This window comes from Rana temporaria, chromosome 5, assembly GCF_905171775.1.
Source record: "Rana temporaria chromosome 5, aRanTem1.1, whole genome shotgun sequence".
Classification (NCBI taxonomy): Eukaryota; Metazoa; Chordata; class Amphibia; order Anura; family Ranidae; genus Rana; species Rana temporaria.
In genome coordinates, this window is record NC_053493.1 from 256,776,047 (window position 1) to 256,799,504 (window position 23,458).

At 44.8% G+C, this 23,458-nt stretch overlaps 1 protein-coding gene across 1 annotated transcript in view; it reads left to right on the forward strand.

Annotated features, from left to right (window-relative positions):
* The window catches only part of GMPR (guanosine monophosphate reductase), a 101,238-nt gene that overhangs the window by 19,757 nt on the left and 58,023 nt on the right, over window positions 1-23,458 (forward strand). Inside the window, exon 4 of the mRNA XM_040353755.1 lies at window positions 4,734-4,907. Coding sequence (XP_040209689.1) covers window positions 4,734-4,907 — 174 coding nt within the window. The remainder of the gene's footprint in view (window positions 1-4,733; window positions 4,908-23,458) is intronic.

A 23,458-nucleotide genomic window follows, 5' to 3' on the forward strand; every position in this document is an offset into this window, starting at 1 on the left:
TCGGTCGGAATTCCGATGTGATTTGACGGTGCAAAAGCCCGATCGTGTGTAGGCGGCATTAGAGTACAGAAATGTCAGACCATTTGGAGGCCATGGATCATTTCCTGCCTACAAGGTTTGACAGAGACCTCTTAAATTGTTGATGGGGCTGGCAGATCTGTCCATAATTTATAGATTATAGAATTACAATGACACCAGTCTTACCAGTCTCACTAACTTGCAGCCACAAGCACCACAGTGATAAACACTTACAAGTGCAGCACAATTTATTTATTGTTTTTTAAAACATTAACAAGCATTTTTAGAAGCATTCACTTTTATACGTGAACAATATTAGAGTTAGAAAAACACTGAAATGACTATGCTGTCACACTTTGACTGAAAATTGCACGGTCATGCAACGCTGTACCCAAATTACATTTTTATAATTGCACATAAAAAATGATTTTTGTGGGATTTTTAAAGTGCAAGAAATACAAAAAAAATTTGAAAAATATATAAATTTAATAAATTAAAAATTATTTTTATTGAATACAAGAAATACATTCAAAGAGTTATCTTGATATATAAACAGAGGGCCGGATTCAGATAGCAGTTACGACGGCGTATCTCCGGATACGCCGTCGTAACTCTGAGTTGCGGGTCGTATCTATGCGACTGATTCGTAGAATCAGTTACGCATCGATTTCCCTAAGATCCGACCGGCGTAAGTCTCTTACACCGTCGTATCTTAGGCTGCATATTTACGCTGGCCGCTAGGTGGCGCTTCCGTAGATTTACGCGAGGAATATGCAAATTAGGTAGATACGCCGATTCAGAAACGTACGTCCGCCCGGCCCATTTTTTTACGTCATTACGTTAGGCTTTTTCCGGCGTAAAGTTACCCCTGCTATATGAGGGGTATCCTATGTTAAGTATGGACGTCAAATATTCCGTCTATTACGTCGTTTGCGTAAGTCGTTCGGGAATAGGGCTGTACGTAAGTTACGTTCACGTCTAAAGCATTGACGATTTGCGGCGTAATTTCGAGCATGCACACCGGGATTCTTTCACGAACGGCGCATGCATATCAAAAAAAAAACTTCAAATACGTTGGGTCACAATTAATTTAAATAAAACACGCCCACATCATCCACATTTCAATTAGGCGGGCTTACGCCGGACCACATACGTTACGCCGCCGTAACTTAGGGCGCAAGTTCTTTCTGAATACGGAACTTGCGCCCTAATTTACGGCGGCGTAAAGTATCTGAGATACGTTACGCCCGCCGATAGATACACTATTGTATCTGAATCCAGGGCAGAAGGTGCAAACTGATTAGATCTCTACTTGTTTGGCCATTTCAATGTCTTCTCCAGGAGAATTTTAATATCAAGCACTGCGTATATGATCACTATAATGAAAAATAAAGAATATTAGAAAATTAAACACACTAAAGCCCCATACACACGATCTGACTTTTTGACAACATACTTCAAAATGAGCAGATTTTAAAAAAAATCCGACCATGTGTACGCTCCATCGGACAAACTTTTTCAGTCTTCATCGGATAAAAGTTCCCTCTGCAAACGGACAAACTTTTCAGCAACAAAAGTCCTACGGTGCAAAGTCCTATCGTGTGTACAGAAATCCATCGGACTTTAGTCCAAAGTACAAACACGCATGCCCAGAACCAATGTTAAAATCAACCAACAATAGCAGAAGTTGACCAAAGGGTGGTGGTAAAGAGCAGAAAAGAGCAGAAATTGTGATTTTGGGAAAGTTTGCAGAAAAAGTCCTGCCATGTGTATGCTATGGGTGTTCTCAGCCAACGCCCTTCAAACAAAAATCCATGGAAAGTTTGTTTGAAGTCCTACCGTGTGTATGGGGCTATAGAAAATTTTGTAAAACAAATACAAATTAATTTTAATTTCCCAGATTTGACAGATACAGCACAATACATTGGTTCCGGTTCAGACCTGTGTATTCAGTAGATAAATGAACTCCAAAATATGGATGGATAAAATTGTATCAACTGGTAGTACCATAGAGAGGGATACAATATCCCTCTTTATGGTACTACCAGTTGATACAATCTTATCCATCCATATTTTGAAGTTCATTTATCTACTGAATTATATTATTTTTCTGTTACTATTTCTCATTATAGTGATCGTATACGCAGTGCCTGATATTAAAATTCTCCTGAAGATGCCATTGAAATGGTGAAACATGTAGAGATCTACTCAGTTTGCACCTTCTGTTTATATATCAAGATCACTCTTTAAGTGTTTTTCTTGTATTCATATGAAAATAACTTTTAACCTATTAAATTTTTATATTTAAAAAAAAAAAAAAATTGTATTATTTGCGCCTTAAAAATTCCACATACATCCTTCTTTATATGCTACTATTTACAAAAGGATGTGGTGCTAATTTGATTTTCAGTTGCCAAGCCAAAATCTTCTCTCCTTGCGATACATTTTTTATAATTCTTTTCACACAAATAGAGCTTTTTTTTGGTAGTATTTAATCACCACTGGGTTTTTTTTTTTTTGCTAAACAAACTAAAAAAGACTAAGTTTGTTATAAAATTTTGCGAAACGGGTAATTTTTCTCCTTCACTGATGTGCACTGATGAGGCTGCACTGATGGGCACTGATAAGGTGGCACTGATGAGGCAGTACTGGTTGAACACTGATGAGGAGGCTATGATGAGGCTCATTGATAGGCAGCACTGATGGGCACTGATAGGAGGCATTGATGGGCACTGATAGGCAACACTAAAGGGCACGGATAGGTGGCACTGATAGGCGACACTGATGGGCACTGATAAGCGGCACTGATGGGCGCCGATAGGCAGCACTGATGGGCACTGGTAGGCAGCACTGATAAGTGGCACTGATGGGCACTGAAGAGGAGGTACTGGTGAGCACTGATTTGCAGCACTGCTGGGCGCTGATAGGCACAGTTGGGACTGCACTGATAATCAGGACACTGATTATCAGTGCCCTAATTATCAGTGTAGATGTCTCTTTAACACAAGCCGGCTCTCTTCTCCCCTCCTCATGCTGTCAGCGTGAGGAAAGGAATGCTGATAACTGGTTTGTGTTTACATTGTGATCAGATGTCATTGGACACAGCTGATCATGTGGTAAAGGGCCGCTGTGATTGTCCATTTACACCGATCTGTGATCAGCTGAGTCCGAAGGACTCAGCGATCACAGATTACACTGCCGCACGTGGGCAGTGTGATCATGGGAGGACGCCATATGATGCCCTCTGGGCAAAGTAAGCCTGCACTGCTAATATTGCATGGACAGGAAGTGGTAAAGAATGCAGGTAAAAATGTGCATTTATTTTAATTATTTTTACAATTAAAGGGGTTGTAAAGGTAATTTTTGTTGCAGTCCTCCTTCACTTACCTCATCCTTCCATTTTGCTTTTAAATGTCCTTAATTCTTCTGAGAAATCCTCACTTCCTGTTCTTCTGGCTGTAACTACACACAGTAATGGGAGGCTTTCGCCCTGGTGTGGAGAAAGCCTTTAGAGGGGGGAGGGGGCTAGCAGGAGGGTCAGCACGCTCTCTACTTTGCAGATAGAAAAAGGAGATGTGTGTTAGTGGGCGTCCTGACACTCCTGCTCGCCCCCTCCCCCCTCAAGAGGCTTTCTCCACACCAGGGAGAAAGCCTCCCATTACTGTGTGTAGTTACAGACAGAAGAACAGGAAGTGAGGATTTCTCAGAAGAAATAAGGACATTTAAAAGCAAAATCGAAGGATGAGGTAAGTGAAGGAGGACTGCGCTAAGGTAAAAGAAGCTATTTAGGGATTTTTTTTTACCTTTACAACCCCTTTAAGGCTTCAGAGCATGCTGGAGAGGTGCTCTACATTATTATTAATACGGGTGTAACATGTTACAAAAGTGAAATTTATAAGATCTGTGCAGCTATTGGTTTGGCTGAAAACTGGGTATAAAATCAATAGTGAGTAAGGAGCACTTAGACCACATTTCTGTTGGTGTTTCCAGTGTCTGGTAGGAAGTCATTAGTATCAGATGAATGCTATTTCACAGTTTATTTTTGTATTATTTTAATGGAATTTTTGAATGCTGCTAAAAAAGCTATTTATTTTCTTTTTCTTAACAGACAGTTTCCTGCTTTAGTCATAGTTCTGCTTGTCACTATTTCTTTTCTAGGACAGACCCTGCTGTGTCTACTAAGTATTTTAGGATGTATTCCAGTGTATATAGCATGTGTAAGCTCCGATGCGTGGTATTTGTTACATCTTTATACAGATCTGATATGAGCAAACAGCTTCATATGAAACTAGTCTTTTGACCTAGGCTTTTAATAAGCCAGCATGACTGATGTATTGTACAACATTTCATACACGCACCACTCAACAGCACTTCTTCTAGATAAACCTATAGCATTAAAAGAAGCGTTTCCTCTTCCCGTAGGCTAGGTTCACACTGCTGCAAAATTATTTTGCAAATTTGAGCCGTTGCGATTGCTCAAATTCGCAAGTCTGACTTTTTCCATTGGAAATTCCGATCATGTGTACGGGGCTTAAGGATTGGTAAGCTGCAATATAATAAATGTTTGTTTTTGGGTATAATACTGCTTTAAAACTTTCACATTTTTGTGGCGCTAACATTCTTTGTGGAACTAGCTTTATTTGTTGGGTATAGTCTACTATTTTCTCTGTTCTCTTTCTCCTTTTGTTTACAGTCCTAATGTGGTTCTCTTGCAGCACATAGCAGCCAGCTCTGGCAGTAGCCAAACAGACCTGGAAAAACTAAGCAGCATCCTGGAAGCCATTCCTCTTATCCGATACATTTGCCTGGATGTAGCAAATGGTTATTCAGAACACTTTGTAGAATTTGTGAAGACCGTCCATGCCAAATTTCCAAACCACACGATTATGGTAAGTTATTTAATCCCACTAACGCGTGTATTTCTTGGACCTTCTCTACACAAAAGCCCACATTTGTATACTGAGGCCTGGATTCTGTGTTTTCTTTGAAGTTGACTGAAACATTTGATAATCAGCTATGTTATGTGTTACTAATATTGTGGTAATAAGTTTGGTTGACGTTCTAAAGAAAATAGAGGCTGTTTACTTATCAGGATATAGATTAGAGTGTTGTTGTAAATGTGGTGGATTTGGAACAGAGACCAGTCATTATTGGTGTACCACAAAGCTCTGCAATAGGTCCTGTTCTATTTAATCTCTTCCTAAATGATATAACTGAAGGTTTGGTGGGTAACGTATGTCTTATTTTCAAGTAACACAGAGACGTGACTGCAAAGTATCCTTTTAATATAAATCAATCAATGTGTCTAGGTGAAGGGAAGTGCGGACAATTCAATTAATTAAGTCTGCTGCACCTGAAAAACCCTGAATACCAGGAATGAAAAGTGATTAATAGTGTAAAGGTGCACTGATTCTATGTAAAGGGTGGGAAAACCCACAGCGGTGTAAATTATCTTGAACAATAATGTTACCCAATGTGAACACAATAGGTTTATTGGAAACAGGTGTGTGGTCTGGATTGACCTTTAACACACGTGGATAGGCAAAATATGTTATGACTGTATGTGCATAAGCAAAAAATAAACAATGCAATTCAAACACAATATGTATATAATCTAAAAAGGAAAAAAAAATTGACAAGAGAGCAGTGGCGGCTGGTGCTCAAAATATTTGGGGGGGCGCAAAGGAAAAAAAAATTGCAGTCTCACTGTGCCCAAACGCAGCCACTGTTACATGCCATCAAACGCAGCCACTGTTACATGCCATCAAACGCAGCCACTGTGCCATCAATTTGCACCACTGTGCCATGCCATCAAATGCAGCCACTGTGGCATCAATTTGCACCACTGTGCCATGCCATCAAATGCAGCCACTGTGCCATCAATTCGCACCACTGTGCCATGCCATTAAACGCAGTCACTGTGCCATGCAATCAAATGCAGTCACTGTGCCATCAATTTGCACCACTGTGCCATGCCATTAAACGCAGTCACTGTGCCATCCAATGTCACCACTGTGCCATGCCATTAAACGCAGCCACTGTGCCATACATTGTCACCACTGTGCCATGCCATTAAACGCAGCCACTGTGCCATACATTGTCACCACTGTGCCATACATTGTCACCACTGTGCCATGCCATTAAACGCAGCCACTGTGCCATCCATTGTCACCACTGTGCCATCCATTGTCACCACTGTGCTATGCCATTAAACGCAGCCACTGTGCCATACATTGCCACCACTGTGCCATGCTATTAAACGCAGCCACTGTGCCATCCATTGTCACCACTGTGCCATACATTGTCACCACTGTGCCATGCCATTAAACGCAGCCACTGTGCCATCCATTGTCACCACTGTGCCATCCATTGTCATCACTGTGCCATGCCATTAAACACAGCCACTGTGCCATCCATTGTCACCACTGTGCCATGCCATTAAACGCAGCCACTGTGCCCTTTAATGGTCGCCGCTGTGTCAATTGTCCCCACTGTGCCCTGTAAATTGCTTCCCCCCCCGGCACTTACCTTTACTGGTTTTAGGCATCCACGTCCCACGATGTCTTCTCCCGCCCTCGATGACTGACATGCCTCTCAGCCAGTCAGGTTACCGGTAGCCAGAACCGGCCAACCTGATTGGCTGAGACGCCTGTCATCTTATTCAAGGGGCGTACAGTCTGTGCGCTCCGAGAATAAGCTTCCGGGACCCGAGGGCTGTATTGGGAAAGCCTATCAGAGCTGTTGGCTTTGATAGACATTTCCGTACAGCCAACCAGCTGGCGTTATTCAGATGGCCGGACATTGAGCGCTGACCATCTGAATAACAGCGGCAGCGGCGAAAATAACATAGATTCGTGCAATGCCCTCTATGGACGAACCGCCACTGCAAGAGAGTAAATATATATCAGCATTCTCTCTCGGGTTACAAAAAGTCTATATGAAAGTAAATCAAAATAAAGTATATAAAAAAAAAATGAAATATAAAATATATATATATTTTTTTTATATAAAAATGGTTACAAGAGTGTAAAAATATACCTTCTCGTAATCCGACCAACTGTTGAAGGTGTTGTTATAAAAATAAATAAATAACAAAAATGAAAAAAAATATATATATATACTAAAAGCATTTTTTTAAATAAGAATAGAGAGGAAGAACCACTTTCCATATAAAAAAATCTCATAAATTAATGAATTAATATGGTTCCTCATATTATCAACTGAAAGTTTTACATAATTTATAATGAACAATAAAGATAATAACACTTTATAAATATAAATCATTATTCTCATTGAGATATCATTGGAGGTATCATTCTAAATGTTACTAAAACACAATTCCCTTTATAAGACACCCTAACTTACCCAATATTGATTATTAATAAGGGAATTGATATCTCACTCATTGAGTCCCAGTGGGCGGTGACACTGTAAATTATAAATCCACCGGGTCTCTCTCCTAGAGATAGTCCTCTTCAGGATTCTAACCCGCCAATGGGGAGTGTATTTCTCAATGGCTATTACCTCTAGCTTAGATGGATATTTATGATGATATATAGAAAAATGTTTGGATAGGTTTTGTCCCACAAATCCCTTCCTAATCCTGCCTAAATGTTCACCCACCCTGATGTTTAGAGTTTGGGTGGTCCTATCCACATATTGTAAGCCACACTCACATCTGAGCAAATAAATGACCCTTTGGTATGACAAGTGATGAAATCTTTTATTTTATACTCTTCAGAGGTGACATGTAATTTGGAGGTTTTTAAAGTCTTGGAATTGAAACAGATACTGCATCTCCTACATGGAAAATAACCCTTTAGATTAACAAAAATAACTGGCCAAATATTAGGAGCCACCATTTATTTTAAAGGGCGCCCTCTCTTGTAGATGATATTGGGCCTGTCTGGAAGAACAGAGCCCAATACTGAATTGCCCTTCAAAACTTTCCAATGTTTCTGGATGCTTTTATTAACCCACCTGTACTGATTGGAATAGGTGGTTAAAAAATCTGTTTGAGCCCAGGTTCACACTGGGTACGATTTGCTTCGATTTGAGATGCGATTTCACTTGTGAAATCGCATCTCAAATCGGCGGCATTTGCCGGCAATTGTCGGCAATGACACTGTCCTAATCGGTGCGACGCCGCATCTGCGGCGCTGCACCGATTTCAAAAAGTAGTTCCTGTACTACTTTTTGCGATTTGGGGCCGCGATTTACATAGATATCTGTGTAGAAACCTGCACAAATGTCTCTTAAATCGCGGCCGAAATCGGGACTGCCAGCGGGAGTGAAATCGTGTGAGTTCAGCTGAACTCGCACGGCTTCACTCCCGCAGCCCAGTGTGAACCAGGGCTAAAACTTGGACTGGTCCTGTCCACTCTTAATCCTAGGGATTAATAAATTCCTACGATCCAACCTAGCTACAGCCTGTAATTCTTGCTCCAAAATGGATGGGTCATATCCCTTTTGGCTGAATCTATCTTTGAGCCTGATCCCTATAATCCTCTAGTTTAGAGCAATTACGTATACGTCTAAACTGCACCTTTCAGCCATGTTGGGTGATGACAAGTGTCCATACAGATAAACGCATTCCTGTCAGTCATTTTGAAGTATGTCTTAGTAGAAAATAATAACTTGGGACTCACAAGATAAAATTGGATGTGTTTTCATTTTATTTGATTTTATATAGACTTTTTGTAACACGAGAGAGACTTCTGATATACATTTACTCTCTTGACAATATTTGTCCTTTTTAGATTATATACACATTGGAGGTTATTTACTAAAGGTAAATCCACTTTGCACTACAAGTGCACTTTCAGTGCAATTTCAGTGCAATTTCAAGTGTACTTTGCACTTGTAGTTTGCACTTGTAGTGCAAAGTGGAGTTGCCTTTAGTAAATAACCCCCAAAGTCATAAGATATTTTGCCTATTCACAGTTACAGGTCAGTCCAGACCACACACCATTCACATTGGGCAACATTATTGTGCAATATTTTTTATACCACTGTAGGTTTACATAGAATCCAGGCACCTTTACGCAATCAATCAATCCACCCTAATGATAATAATTTTCCTTTGGGATTAAAAAAGTATTCTGAATCTGGTTGGGTTAGGCTGCTACATGTCTAGACCCAGTGTGGCCAGACGAATGCAGAAGTCAGGGGTGAGTCAATTCAACTTGAGTACCAGCACAGGTTCATAATAAACACTTTTACTAAGAGGAGTTAAGCATTGTACTAGTTAGGGCTCATTTACATTGCAGTTATTAAAAATTAATTATATATAATTTAAAGTTAAAGCACACATTTTCATATTGCAGTGGTGCATTTTTTGTGTGTTTTTTCAGCAGTGCATTGATGAAATATGTATCATGTGCAAAAAAGCACTTGTAGGAACACTTTGGTGCCCATATTGAGCCTGGGGTGTCATTTAGTTTTCCCCTTTAGGGGTCCCCATGGCCTTCTTAGTTATAGGTATAAAAGAGAGGGAGGAGTGGCGTCTAGGGGAGTTCTAGAAGACAGTGTTAGTATACTAAGGAAGCAAGTACTGGGGTGAATAGTATCTAGGTCCCTGTTGGAATTTTGGGGTCGCACCTTCAAGTTATGTAGACTATCTCATATAGGCTGTCCCTCTCGGGGGAAGATCACTGCACTATCCACATATTGGGTTATGCCAGGAAGCTTAATGAACCATTGTTAATATTCCCATTGCACACGTTTCTGGAGGGGTCTTGAGGATAGCGGGGGGCTGCACCAACAGCCATCTGGAGACTGGAAACCTCACAGATCAGTGTACATTTTTTTTCCTTTTTTGAGGAGGATCTGGGCTGCTCTGTGCAAACCACTGCACAAAGCAGGTATGTATAACATGTTTGTTATTAAAAAAAACAAAAAACAGACTTTAGTATGCCAGCACAGGTTTTTTGTTTGCAATATAATTATATGGAGAACTACAGGACCCTGGTGGCATCATGAAAGGATCTTGTATCCTTGCTCCTGAAATTTATTGTCATTTTCAATTTGAGAAGGAGAGAAGGTCACACCCAGCTCAGTCTCCCATTTCCATAGGCAGGGGGAGTGTATCTGATGCAGGAGAGTTTAGGAGTTAGTACAACTGAGACAAAATGTGGGAAGAATAATATGGTTCATTGCATCGGTTTTCAAAAGAAGTAGAGCCCCAGATAAGGCCTATATGAGCTATAGTAGTTGTCAAAAAGTGACGGATCTGAAACGCCACCCATAAGTCAATAGGAGGGTCCAGCACCTGCTGAATGGACAAGAGTGTCAAATAGCCCAATGAGCTCACAAAGTGTAGGAGCTGAACTTTGCCTGCATCTAGGAGGCAATTTGTGTGTTTGGTTGAGGTCCTAGTTATAAATGGGAGAGGGAGATGGCAAGATCACCACTAAATGAAAGGTCAAAGCTATGACCTTTAATGTAGCCCCTATCATTGAATGCGCAGCAAGGGATGGAATATGAAAAGATGGTAGCCATGGAACAAAGAACAACAGAACGGGAGAATGCATCGGTTCTATCCCCATCCATTGCTTTACCTTAGCCTGGCTACACCAACTTGCTAAATGAGTCCGATGTGGGGCTTTATATTAAAACTATGCCATTTTTCAGTTTGGGTAGGGTCATGTGATCATTCTTGAATAAAATCTTTGGATCCTATTTGAAGATCCTTGGTGTACTGGTAAATATGCACATTAATGCAGGAAGCACTCTGTATGAGTTAGAACCCTGGAGTAGGCATAGGGCTATATAGAATCAACCATATCTGAAGTGACCCAAGTAAAGGAAAGTTCCAACAACTAGCAGACTGAGCATCATCAATCCAGTGGCCTGTACCTTGGGAGAATGCAGTAGGTGGTCAGGAGAAGTAGTGTTGCTTTGCCTGAAGGCGGTGACTGGCCTCCTGTCTAGACCATGCACGAAGGAAACCTGTGACCTCATTGTGTCATCCTCCAACAGACCCGGCCTGGAACCACTGCGTTGAGTGTCTTAGACTACTCTGTAGCATAGTAGTGGTGTAGTCCCCTTGCCAAAGACCTTTTGGTCATGTAACGTGAACCAGAGCTCAGGGTAGGTTTCCAATTCTCTTGGCTGAAGGTTGTCCAGACACACCTCCTGGCATGGGAACTGACTTATCAGTTGCAGCCAGGGGGTGATACAGACTCTTATAACACCAGTGCTGATGGGCACTATGTCTTTATTGTGGTCTCAATAAAAATAATTTTGAGGCATTCCTTATTTTGGGAGACTTTTTAGCACTTTTTATAAAATCTATTTAATGGTCTTTTTTTAATCTGTAGCTAAGTGTTTACCGTCCCATTAATGTATAGAAAGCCTGTATCTTATAAAGTTTACTAGGTACCAGGCCCACTGTAAAGAATGTGAGCAATAGATGCGTCATTGGAAGACCCATTATTTAGAATTTCTTTGAAGATAGTTGGCAAGGTTTGAAAATAACTTTCAATTACAGCATCTAAACAATTAACCATGTTGTAAAAATTATTATCATGATGCTGTTTTAATGGAACTAGGGCAAAAGTTGATGTGTACCTATTAACAAATATTATATTGTAATAGCACCATAGATAACAATACAATGCCAGGGTGTCAAGGATGGAGGTGCATTACTGAAAAACAGCTCACTATGAACGATGAGAGCTTCTCAGTAAAAGCTTTTATACAATTTAATTTTGGGGAAATGCTAAATGGATTTCAGCAAATAACAGAAATATTGCTGAATTGGCTATATGCCAAGCGATAGTCATAATTTGCGGTTTTCACTGAGAGTGGAGATACATTTCAACCTGTTATTTTGCAGAAAACTTACTTTGGTGGTTTTATTAGCTTAAAAAGACACTACCTATGTCAATTTTTAAGTGATTCTAAAGGCTAGATATATTTTACCTTAAATCACAACTAAAGGCAAAACTTTTTTTTTCGTTTTGGATAGAGTGGAGAGGAATTAGAACACCTTTCAGATTTTATTGCTGTCTGTGCCCCCATTAGGGAGAATCACCCTCTTTATTTGTCCTGAAAGAAAATCCCACATTTCAAGTTGTCCTCAGACAAGTATTAGGCCCCATACACACGATAGAATCCATCCAGCGAATGGGTTTCAGCGGATAGATCCTATGGTGTGTACACTCCAGCGGATCTGTTTCCGCGGATATTTATCCCCTGGGATGGATTTCAGCAGATCGAATATTCGCTGACATGCTAAACAAATCCATCTGCTGGAATCCATCCCAACGGATGGATCCGCTGGTCTGTATAGACTCACCGGATCCATCCGTCCGAAGGGATCCCCTGCATGCGTCGTAATGATTCGACGCATGCGTGGAATTCCTTATATGACAGCGTCGCGCACGTCGCCGCGTCATAATCGCGGCGACGGCGCGACACGTCATCGCCAGAGGATTTCGGCGCGGATTTCAATGCGATGGTGAGTACACTCCATCGCAGAGAAATCTGCTGAAATCCTCGAGAGGATTTATCCGCGGAAACGTTCCGCTGGAACGTATTCGCGGATAAATCCTCTCGTGTGTATGGGGCCATAGAGGGGAAATCTTCCAATGGGGACACTAGTTCTGATGACCTGGGGACTCCCAGGGGAAGTGAAGGGGAAATCTCCACAATGGGACACAGACAAAGTAAACTGACAGGGGTTATAACCCTCACTTACTCTATCCAAAATGAAGGGGAAAAAAAAGGTATTGCTTATAGTTCTATTTTAATGCATTCCCAGCATTAAGGCAACAATGTCCCAGTATTTGTATTGCGCACCCTCTCCCCCCTTGTATACTTTCCTGAGTTTTATCTCGGTCCAGCACTGTGTCCATCTGCAGCTTCTCTTCCCTCTTTCTCTGTTCACAGAGGCAGCAGTGGGGCCATTGGCTTCTGCTGCTGTCAATTAAATACTGTGAGCAGAGAGCATGGAGTGTGGCTGAGCTGTGTATGCAAATAGACATACACAGCCCAGTACGGGATTGAGCCAGCAAGTATACCTCTATAGCAAGCGGCTTGCTATGGGGGCACAAAAAGAAGAGGCGGAGCCTAGAGCACCAGCGGGGTACCACAGAAGAGGAGGTTTGGGCCCCTCTGTGCAATACCAATAACATATTTGCTATTTTAGAAAAAAAAGTATTTACAAATGGTTTAATATAAAATAATATGTCTGCTTGCTCTGAAAGTGGTATTTTATAAACACACAGGGGGGCTGATTTACCAAGCCTTTACTCCATGACTCATGGAGTAAAAGCAGGAGTAGCAGCCGTTTGGTGATTTACTAAAGAAATACGCTGCTAGTGCAGTGTATTTCCCTAGTTACTAATGTGCTCCGTGCGCCCAGGAGAGGGTGCATTGTGCACCAGTACAGACCTGGCGCACGGCACATTAAACTGTAAATTGCGGGGGTTTGGGCGGGAGTTTATTAGGGGGGGAGGTGGGGGGATGCAGGGGAAGTGAAGTGACATGTGTTTTGAAGTGTTTGGCGGGCCGAATTGAAAGGGAAAGTGTTTTTTGAAAACAGATCCCCGTACGCTTGCACAGTGCGCCTGAACCTCGGGAGGTTCATTTGCATACTGGGCATGCGCAGAGAGAAAAGTCAGGGATTCCCGTGCGCCTTGTCAGTACGCCGTGAAAATCTTGGTAAATACCAAGCGGCGTACCCGTGAATGCGCTGCGTGACGCGGCGCACGGGAATCTCCGAGCTGTTTTCAGCCCTGAAGGGGAACTCCGCGCCAAATTTCAAACTTGAAATCGGCGCGGGTCCCCCTTCAGGGCTACATTAGGCTCTTAGGCTTGGTCCGGAACGTGAGGGGTTAAACCCGCGCCGATTCGGCGCGGGGGTCCCCCCCCAGATCCAAACCAAGCCCTCATCCCAAGCACACAGTCTGGCCCGGACAGGAATGGGGGTGGGGACGAGCGAGCGCCCCCCCCCTCCTGAGCCGTACCAGACCGCATGCCCTCAACATGGGGGAGTGTGTGCTGTGGGGGAGGGGGGCACTGCCCCCCACCCCACAGCACTCTTGCCCCCATGTCGATAGGGACAAGAGCCTCTTCCCGACAACCCTTGCCATTGGTTGTCGGGGTATGCGGGCGGGGCTAATCGGAATCTGCGAGCTCCTTTAATAAGGGGGCCCCCAGATGCCGGCCCCCCACCCTATGTGAATGAGTATGGGGTACATCGTACCTCTACCCATTCACATGGGGGAAATGTAAAGTAAAATAAAACACCACACAATAAAATATTTTATTAATCTGCTCCGGAGCCCCCCCTTTCTTCTTTAGCTCTCTTAGAAGGGGGGGTTTCTTCTCTCCCGATCTTCTGCCGGGACCCTGGGCTTCGGTGATTTCTGCCGGGGGAGGGCGCCATCCCTCGGTCCTCTCCGGAGCCTTCCGCCGGATGCCCCCACCCCATTTAAGCTCTTTTTCATTAGGGAGGGGCATCCGGACTTCGGGGTCTTCTGCCGGGGGATGGCGCCTATCCCCCGGTCTTTCCGGTGCCTTCCGCCAGGGTTCCGGTCTTCCTGGTCTTCTGCCGGGGGTGCGCCAACTCCCCGGTCTTTTCTCTGCTCCCTCTTCTGCCTGGCTCCCCCGCGGAGCCAGGGCTTTCTTCCGTCTTCTTTCTTCTCTCTTCCTTCTTCTGCCTGTCTCCTCCGGGAGCACAGGGCTTGCCTCCGCTGTCTTCTTGCTTCTCTTCCATTGGATGTTGACACAACGAGGTTCCGCGCTGACATGCCGTGTCAGCGGCGGGCATGGACTTATATAGGGTAATGCCACCATGTGACCTCAACCCATGTGACATCACATTCCCTGGGCATGATGGGAATGTGATGTCACATGGATTGAGGTCACATGGTGGCATTGCCCTATATAAGTCCATGCCCACTGCTCAGACGGCATTCCAGCGCCGGACCTCGTCGTGTCAACATCGAATGGAAGAGAAGGGAGAAGACAGCGGAGACAAGCCCTGTGCTCCGCGGAGGAGACAGGCAGAAGCGGAAGGCATCGCAGAAGCCCGGAGAGTGGCGCCCTCCGGCGGAAGACACCGTACAAGCCCGGGACCCTCCCCCAAAGGCAGGAGCCTCCCTGGTGAAGGGGGTCCCGGTGAATTACGTCGCTGAAGACGGGGGTGGGGTGCCAGTGCACCCCCCCCGCAGAAACCGTCGTGGAAGCCCGGGACCCTCCCCCAAAGGCAGGAGCCTCCCTGGTGAAGGGGGTCCCGGTGAATTACGTCGCTGAAGACGGGGGTGGGGTGCCAGTACACCCCCCCCGCAGAAACCGTCGTGGAAGCCCAGGACCCTCCCCCAAAGGCAGGAGCCTCCCTGGTGAAGGGGGTCCCGGTGAATTACGTCGCTGAAGACGGGGGTGGGGTGCCAGTGCACCCCCCCGCAGAAACCGTCGTGGAAGCCCGGGACCCTCCCCCAAAGGCAGGAGCCTCCCTGGTGAAGGGGGTCCCGGTGAATTACGTCGCTGAAGACGGGGGTGGGGTGCCAGTGCACCCCCCCCCCGCAGAAACCGTCGTGGAAGCCCGGGACCCTCCCCCAAAGGCAGGAGCCTCCCTGGTGAAGGGGGTCCCGGTGAATTACGTCGCTGAAGATGGGGGTGGGGTGCCAGTGCACCCCCCCCGCAGAAACCGTCGTGGAAGCCCGGGACCCTCCCCCAAAGGCAGGAGCCTCCCTGGTGAAGGGGGTCCCGGTGAATTACGTCGCTGAAGACGGGGGTGGGGTGCCAGTGCACCCCCCCCGCAGAAACCGTCGTAGTAGCCCGGGACCCTCCCCCAAAGGCAGGAGCCTCACTGGTGAAGGGGGTTCCGGCAGAAGATGGCGAAGCCCGGGGCCTAATGGGGTGGTGGTGGGGGGCCCCGGCAGAAGACCCCCGGCTGACTAATAAATTAATTTATTCATGTGTGGTGTATTATTTTTTTCCATTTTTTCCCCCAGGTGAATGGGTAGGGGTACAATGTACCCCATACTCATTCACATAGGGTGGGGGGCCGGAATCTGGGGACCCCTTTATTAAAGGGGCCTCTCAGATTCTGATAAGCCCTCCGCCCGCATACCCCGACAACCAACGGCCAGAGTTGTCGGGAAGAGGCTCTTGTCCCTATCGACATGGGGACAAGAGTGCTTTGGGGTGGGGGGGCAGTGCCCCCCTCCCCCACAGCACACACTCCCCCATGTTGAGGGCATGTGGTCTGGTATGGCTCAGGAGGGAGGGGAGCGCTCGCTCGTCCCCACCCCCATTCCTGTCTGACCAGACTGCGTGCCTGGGATAAGGGCTTGGTTTGGATCTTGGGGGGGACCCCACGCTATTTTTTTTGCGCGGGTTTAACCCCTTATGTTCCAGACCAAGCCTAAGAGCCTGGTATGCACCTGGAGGGAACCCACCTTATTTTTTTTTTGGGGGGGGGTCTGGAGTTCCCCTTCATGAACAGCGATCTGTCATTTACACATGTCAGTCCCCCCCCCTACAGTTAGAACACACCCAGGGAACATATTTAACCCCTCCCTCGCACCTAGTGTTAACCCCTTCCCTGCCAGTGGCATTTTTACAGTAAGCAATGCATTTTTACAGCACTGATCGATAGAAAAATGCCAATGGTTCCAAAAAAGTGTTCGATGTGTCCGCCATAATGTCGCAGTACTGATAAAAATCGCTGATCGCCCCAATAACTAGTTAAAACAAACAAAAAAATATTTTGTAGACGCTATAACTTTTGCCAAAACCAAACACTAAACGCTATTTGCGATTTTTTGGAACCAAAAAGATGTAGAATACGTATCGGCCTAAACTGAGGGTTTTTTTATTTTTTACAATATATATTTTTGGGGATATTTATTATAGCAAAAAGTAAAAATAATTTTTACATATGTGGGCGGGACTTACGCAAGTCCCGCCCACATATATAAACATCGTTCAAACCACACATGTGAGGTATTGACGCGTGCGTTAGAGCGAGAGCAATACTTTTACCACTAGACCTTCTTTGTAACTATAAACTGGTAACCTGGAAAAAAAAATAAAAGGTCGCCTATGGGGATATTCACGGAATTCATTTTGGCCCCATTGCAGGAGTGTTTCCAATAGTAAAGCGTGACATGTAAGGTATCTATTTACTCAGTGTAACATCATCTTTCACATTATCCCCAAAAATTGGGCTCACTTTTGTGTTTTGTTAATTTTTAACCACTTGAGCCCGGACCATATTTCTGGTCAATGACCGGGCAAGTTTTTGTGATTCGGCACGGCGTCGCTTTAACTGACAATTGCGCAGTCGTGCGACGTGGCTCCCAAACAAAATTGGCAACCTTTTTTTTCCCACAAATAGATTATTAAATGTGCGTGTTTACTTCTGTCTTTAACACCTCCCCTTCAGGCTGGAAAGCATCAGATCAGGGGAAACAAAAAAAAAAAAAGCTCTCATTCCATTGCAGCTTGGTTCCTACATGTGTGATGAACTGAGCATGCTCAAACACTTAGAAAAAAAATATCCTTTCTTTTTAAAAGGTGAAAAACACTCCTTGGATGCTCATAGAGCGTGGTTTGGGTTAATTGCAGGTGTGCCCAATTACAAGCTCACCCAAACTAGAGACTGCAATTTGTTCATGTGATTTCAATTGCTTCATTACTAGCACTGTTATAAAAAGCTTGGATCGATCAGTCCTCAGCTGCCCTCAGAAGGGGCAGGCTGGCAGAAATGCTGTTGCTAAACACAAATGTGGTTTGTTGCATGGGTTTTGTTTTATTTTGCCAATGGTTTTGGTTTCTTTTTAAATGATGTTCACTTTGATGTATTTGTCTATGTGGCCTTATTTTATGAAAAATGTGTGAAGCTATGGTTATTTAGAATTTTGAAATGTATTTTTGTTTGTGTTTGTTTGTTTGTCTTTTTTCGCTTTCCTTGTTTTGTTGACCAATAAAAATTACTTTAAAATTGTTAAGTTTGTCTTTTGTTACTTTTTCATGCTACATATGTTGACAGCTGCAGCTGAAATCGGTTTGGGCCTAACAAATTATGTGTGTCTAAGCTTCTTTCCTGGTGTGTAATCATGAAATGTTTGCCATGTTTATTCCCCATGACTTTAAAGACAAAAACTGGTAAGTATTTTATTTTTTCTGCAGTGGTCCTCAGCCCTCAAGTACCCCCGACAGGACATGTTTTGTGGATTTCTCTTATCAAGAATTGCTGTCCAGACTGTATTTTAAAGCACATGTGCAAGATGAAGGAAAACCTGCAAACATGGCCTGTGGGGGGGGGTTTGCTATTGGTGGACAGGCTTGACGTGCTGATTTACAGCACTGTGCTTAAATCTAGCGCAAGGCAATCCTATTCAAATTGTGGGTGTTTGAGGGAAGCCAAGTGAGTGTTAGAACCCCTGCTTTGTGTTTTTTTATTTTTGTGTTGAGCTTTGTGTCCCTTTTCTTAAAATTGGCTTCACTTCCTGTCACACAGCTGAACAGGAAGTGAGGTTAAAACCCTACCAGTGTCATTTCTTGGGGACACAGGTCAATCTAACTAGTGTCCCCATTAAGCAAATTGCACTCCAGCACTGCTGTGTACACCCCAAATCATGGGTCTTCAAACTACGGCCCTCCAGTTGTTCAGGAACTACAATTCCCATCATGCCTAGTCATGTCTGTGAATGTCAGTGCATTACAAGGCCTCATGGGATGTGTAGTTCTAAAACAGCTGGAGGGCCGTAGTTTGAGGATCCCTGCCCCAAATGATTATTTAGTTTGGGGTTTAGTAAAGGCAAAGCCACTCTGCAGTACAAGCATAGTTGCTGAAAATCAGAGAGGAAGCACTGATGGTTTTAACATCCAATCCTGTAGAAGCAAAGTTGTTTTGTTTTCTTTCTTCCTTGCTTTGCACTTGTAGTGCAAAGTGGATTTGCCTTTAGTAAATGGACCCCAAAGTCCAAGATCCCTAATAATTTGGGGTGTACACAGCAAAATGCTAGAGTGCAATTTACATAATGGGAAACTATTTAGATTGATCTCTGTGTCCCCAAGAAAAGATATTAGTAAGGTTTGACCCTCACTTCCTGTTTGGCTATGTGACAGGAAGTGAATGAATTAGAAAGGGTGAAGACACCTCACAAATGTTGTCACTATCAGGGGTGCAGACATCCCCAAAAAAATGAGCAGATAATACTTATTTGCAAATTAATAATTTTTTAGTTAACATTGGGTGGGGTGCTCTAACACACACATTCCTACATATTAGCAACGCTCTATCCTGGCCTATTGGCATGGTTATATTTTCTTAGGGCTCTCAATAAAACTCTATGAAATTTGTGCTTAAACTAGAACCAGGGGCGGACTGACAACTCATGGGGCCCCCGGGCAATAGAAGATTATGGGGCCCCTCTGGCTTACAGATGACCACCACGCCAGGAGGTAGTGCAGAGGCGGGCAGCTAAAATCTTGGGATATTCACATTAAAAGCATGTCATTTTCGGACATATCAGGGACAGATCTAAAAAAAACACAGATTTTTACATACTGTCCCTGGTTTTACTGAGCCTGGCAACCCGGATGGGGCCCCCTAGTGGCATGGGGCCCTCGGGCAGTGCCCGAGTGACTCAATGGTCAGTCCGCCCCTGACAAGAACTATAATCAACAAGTTTTATTTTATTTAATTTTGGATAGAGTGAGGGAGGGTTATAGGCCCTGTCAGTTTATTTTGTATTATCTGTGTCCAATTGGGGAGATTTGCCTTCACTTCCTGCCCCATAGCCAAACAGGAAGTGAGAGAAAAACTATGCAAATTAACCACTTCCCGCCCAGCCTATGGCCGATTTACGTCCGGGAAGTGGTTACACAATCCTGACAGGACGTCCTGCAGGATTTCATGCCGCACGCGCCTGTGGGGGCACGCAGCGCGGCGATCGGTGATGCGGGGTGTCAGTCTGACACCCTGCATCTCCGATCTCGGTAAAGAGTCTCTCACGGAGACGGAGACTCTTTACCACGTGATCAGCCGTGTCCAATCACGGCTGATCACGATGTAAACAGGAAGAGCCATCGATGGCTCTTCCTCACTCGCGTCTGACAGACGCGAGTATAGGAGAGCCGATCGGCGGCTCTCCTGACAGGGGGCGTTCGCGCTGATTGTTTATCAGCGCAGCCCCCCCTCGGATCACCACACTGGACCACCAGGGATGCCCACCCTGGACCACCAGGGTGTGCAAAAACAAAAAAAATATAGAACAAAAAAACAAAAAGCATTAAAAAATAAGAAAAAAGATGCCAATCAGTGCCCACAAATGGGCACTGACTGGGAAAATCAGTGCCACCCCACAGTGTCCATCAGTGCCACCCCACAGTGCCCATCCATGCACAGTGCCCACCTATCAGTGCCCACCTGTGCCACCCATAAGTATCCATCAGTGCCACCCATAAGTGCCGCCCATCTGTGCCGCCCATGAGTGCCCATCAGTGCCGCCTATGAGTGCCCATCAGTGCCGCATAGCAGCGCCGCCAATCAATGCCACCTCATCTGTGCCCGTCAGTACTACCTCATCGATGTCCATCACTGCCATCTCATCGGTGCCCATCAGTGCCGCCATATCAGTGCCCGTAATTGAAAGAGAAAAACTTATTTACAAAAAAATTAACCTAAAAAAATAAAAACGTTTTTTTGTTTCAAAATTTGCAGTCTTTTTTTAGTTGTTGCGCAAAAAAAAAAAACGCAGAGGTGATCAAATAACAACAAAAGAAAGCTCTATTTGTGGGGAAAAAAGGACGCCAATTTTGTTTGGGTACAGTGTTGTATGACCGCGCAATTGCCATTCAAAGTGCGACAGTGTTGAAAGCTGAAAATTGGCTTGGGCGGGAAGGTGCGTAAGTGCCTGGTATGGAAGTGGTTAAGGGAATCCAGTGCCCCCCCAGAACTAGTGTGTGGGTCCCCTGAAAATTACTGGGCGGGGTTATACAAAAACAGGGTGTGACCTTGACAGGAAGGGGTGGGTCATTTTTCTATTAGGAGGTGCAGATATGTAGTCAGGCCTAGGGCAGAACCAAACCTAAATATACTACTGCATATTAGGGCTTATTTAGACCGGAACCGATTTACAGCGTGTTTTTATATTGTGGGAGGAAACCCACGCAGGCACAGGGAGAACATGCAAACTCCATGCAGATGCTGTCACGGGCGGGATTCGAACCAACGACTCTTTTGCTGCTAGGTCAAAGTGCTATACACTACACCACTGTGGTGAACGAACATGATTGCAGCTGAAAGCATGAGATCTTTTATTTTTTTTTTCAATACCATGCTTTCCAGCCTTATTGACCCCGCCTCTCTCCATAAAGAGGACCTGTCACACACTAGTCCTATTACAAGGGATGTTTACATTCCTTGTAATAGGAAGAAAACTGATCATTTTTTTTTTATTTTTTTATTTCAGTGTAAAAAATTATAAAACTAAATAAAAATAAATAAGAAAACCCAAAAAAAAAATGTTAAAGCGCCCCGTCCCGACGAGCTCGCACACAGAAGCAAACGCACACGCGAGTAGCGCCCGCATATGAAAACGGTATTCAAACCACACAAGTGAGGTATCGCCGCGATCGTTAGAGTGAGAGCAATAATTCTAGCCCTAGACCTACTCTGCAACTCAAAAAATGCAACCTGTAGAATTTTTTAAACGTCGCCTATCGAGATTTTTAAAGGGTAAAAGTTTGACGCCATGCCACGAGCGGGCGCAATTTTTAAGCGTGACATGTTGGGTATCATTTTACTCGGCGTAACATTATCTTTCACAATATATAAAAAAATTGGGCAAAATGTATTGTTGTCTTATTTTTTAATTCAAAAAAGTGATTTTTATCCAAAAAAAGTGCGCTTGTAAGACCGCTGCGCAAATACGGTGTGACAAAAAGTATTGCAATGACTGCCATTTTATTCCCTAGGATGTCTGCTAAAAAAAAATATATAATGTTTGGGGGTTCTGATTAATTTTCTAGCCAAAAAATTGTGATTTTCACATGAAGGAGAGAAGTGCCAGAATTAACCCGGTGGGCAAGTGGTTAAAGTACTCATGGCTATAAACAATAGAGTCATTGCTCATTAAAAAAAAAAAAAAAAAAAAAAAAAAAGGGGGTCCCTCCAAATTAAATTACCAGGCCCTTCAGGTCTGGAATGGATATTAAGGGGAACCCCGCCGTAAAAAACCCCCCCAAAAATGGCGTGGGGTCCCCCCAAATATCCATACCAGACCCTTCAGGTCTGGTGTGGATTTTAAGGGGAACTCCACCCCAAATTGAAAAAAAAATGGCGTGGAGTCCCCCTAAAAATCCACACCAGACCCTTATCCGAGCACGTTGACCTGGCCGGCCGCAGAAAAGAGGGGGGGACAGAGTGCGGCCCCCCCCCTCTCCTGAACCGCACCAGGCCACATGCCCTCAACATGGGGAGGATGTCCCCATGTTGATGGGGACAAGGGTCTCATCCCCACAACCCTTGCCCGGTGGTTGTGGGGGTATGCGGGCGGGAGGCTTATCAGAATCTGGAAGACCCCTTTAACAAAGGGGACCCCCAGATCCTGGCCCCCCCCTATGTGAAATGGTAATGGGGTACATTGTACCTCTACCATTTCACCCCAAAAAAAATGTCAAAGTGTTAAAAATGACAGTAGCCGGTTTTTGACAAATCTTTTAATAAAATCTTCTTTTCTTCTTTCCTTCGGGTTTCTTCCGCTGCTTCTTTCTCGGGTCTTCTCGTCCACATCTTGCCCGACGTCTTCTTCTATCTTCTCCGTCCGTCCTTCAGCCTTCTGGTCACGCATCTTGCCCGTTGTCTTGTCCTGTCTTCTTCTCCGTCCTTCCGCCAGCCTCCTCTCATCTTGTGTCTTCTCCGGTCTTCTTCTCGGTCCGCCAGCCTTCTTGTCCCCGGACCCAGCGTTTGAATTTGAATTGGGCCGCCGTGTTCCCGCTCCTGGGACCCGCCCCCCTCTGACGCCACAAGTAAACTCCTTAGAAGGTCATGTGCGTCAGAGGGGGGCGGGGTCACAGAGCGTCACACAGCGGGGGAATTCAATTTCAATCGCGCCGCCCGGAGAAGAAGTTCCCGCCGTGTCACACTCATGTGACCCCGCCCCCCTCTGACGCACATGACCTTCTAAGGAGTTTAATTGTGGCGTCAGAGGGGGGCGGGTCCCAGGAGCGGGAACACGGCGGCCCAATTCAAATTCAAACGCTGGGTCCGGGGACGAGAAGGCTGGCGGACCGAGAAGAAGACCGGAGAAGACACAAGATGAGAGGAGGCTGGCGGAAGGACGGAGAAGAAGACAGGACAAGACAACGGGCAAGATGCGTGACCAGAAGGCTGAAGGACGGACGGAGAAGATAGAAGAAGACGTCGGGCAAGATGTGGACGAGAAGACCCGAGAAAGAAGCAGCGGAAGAAACC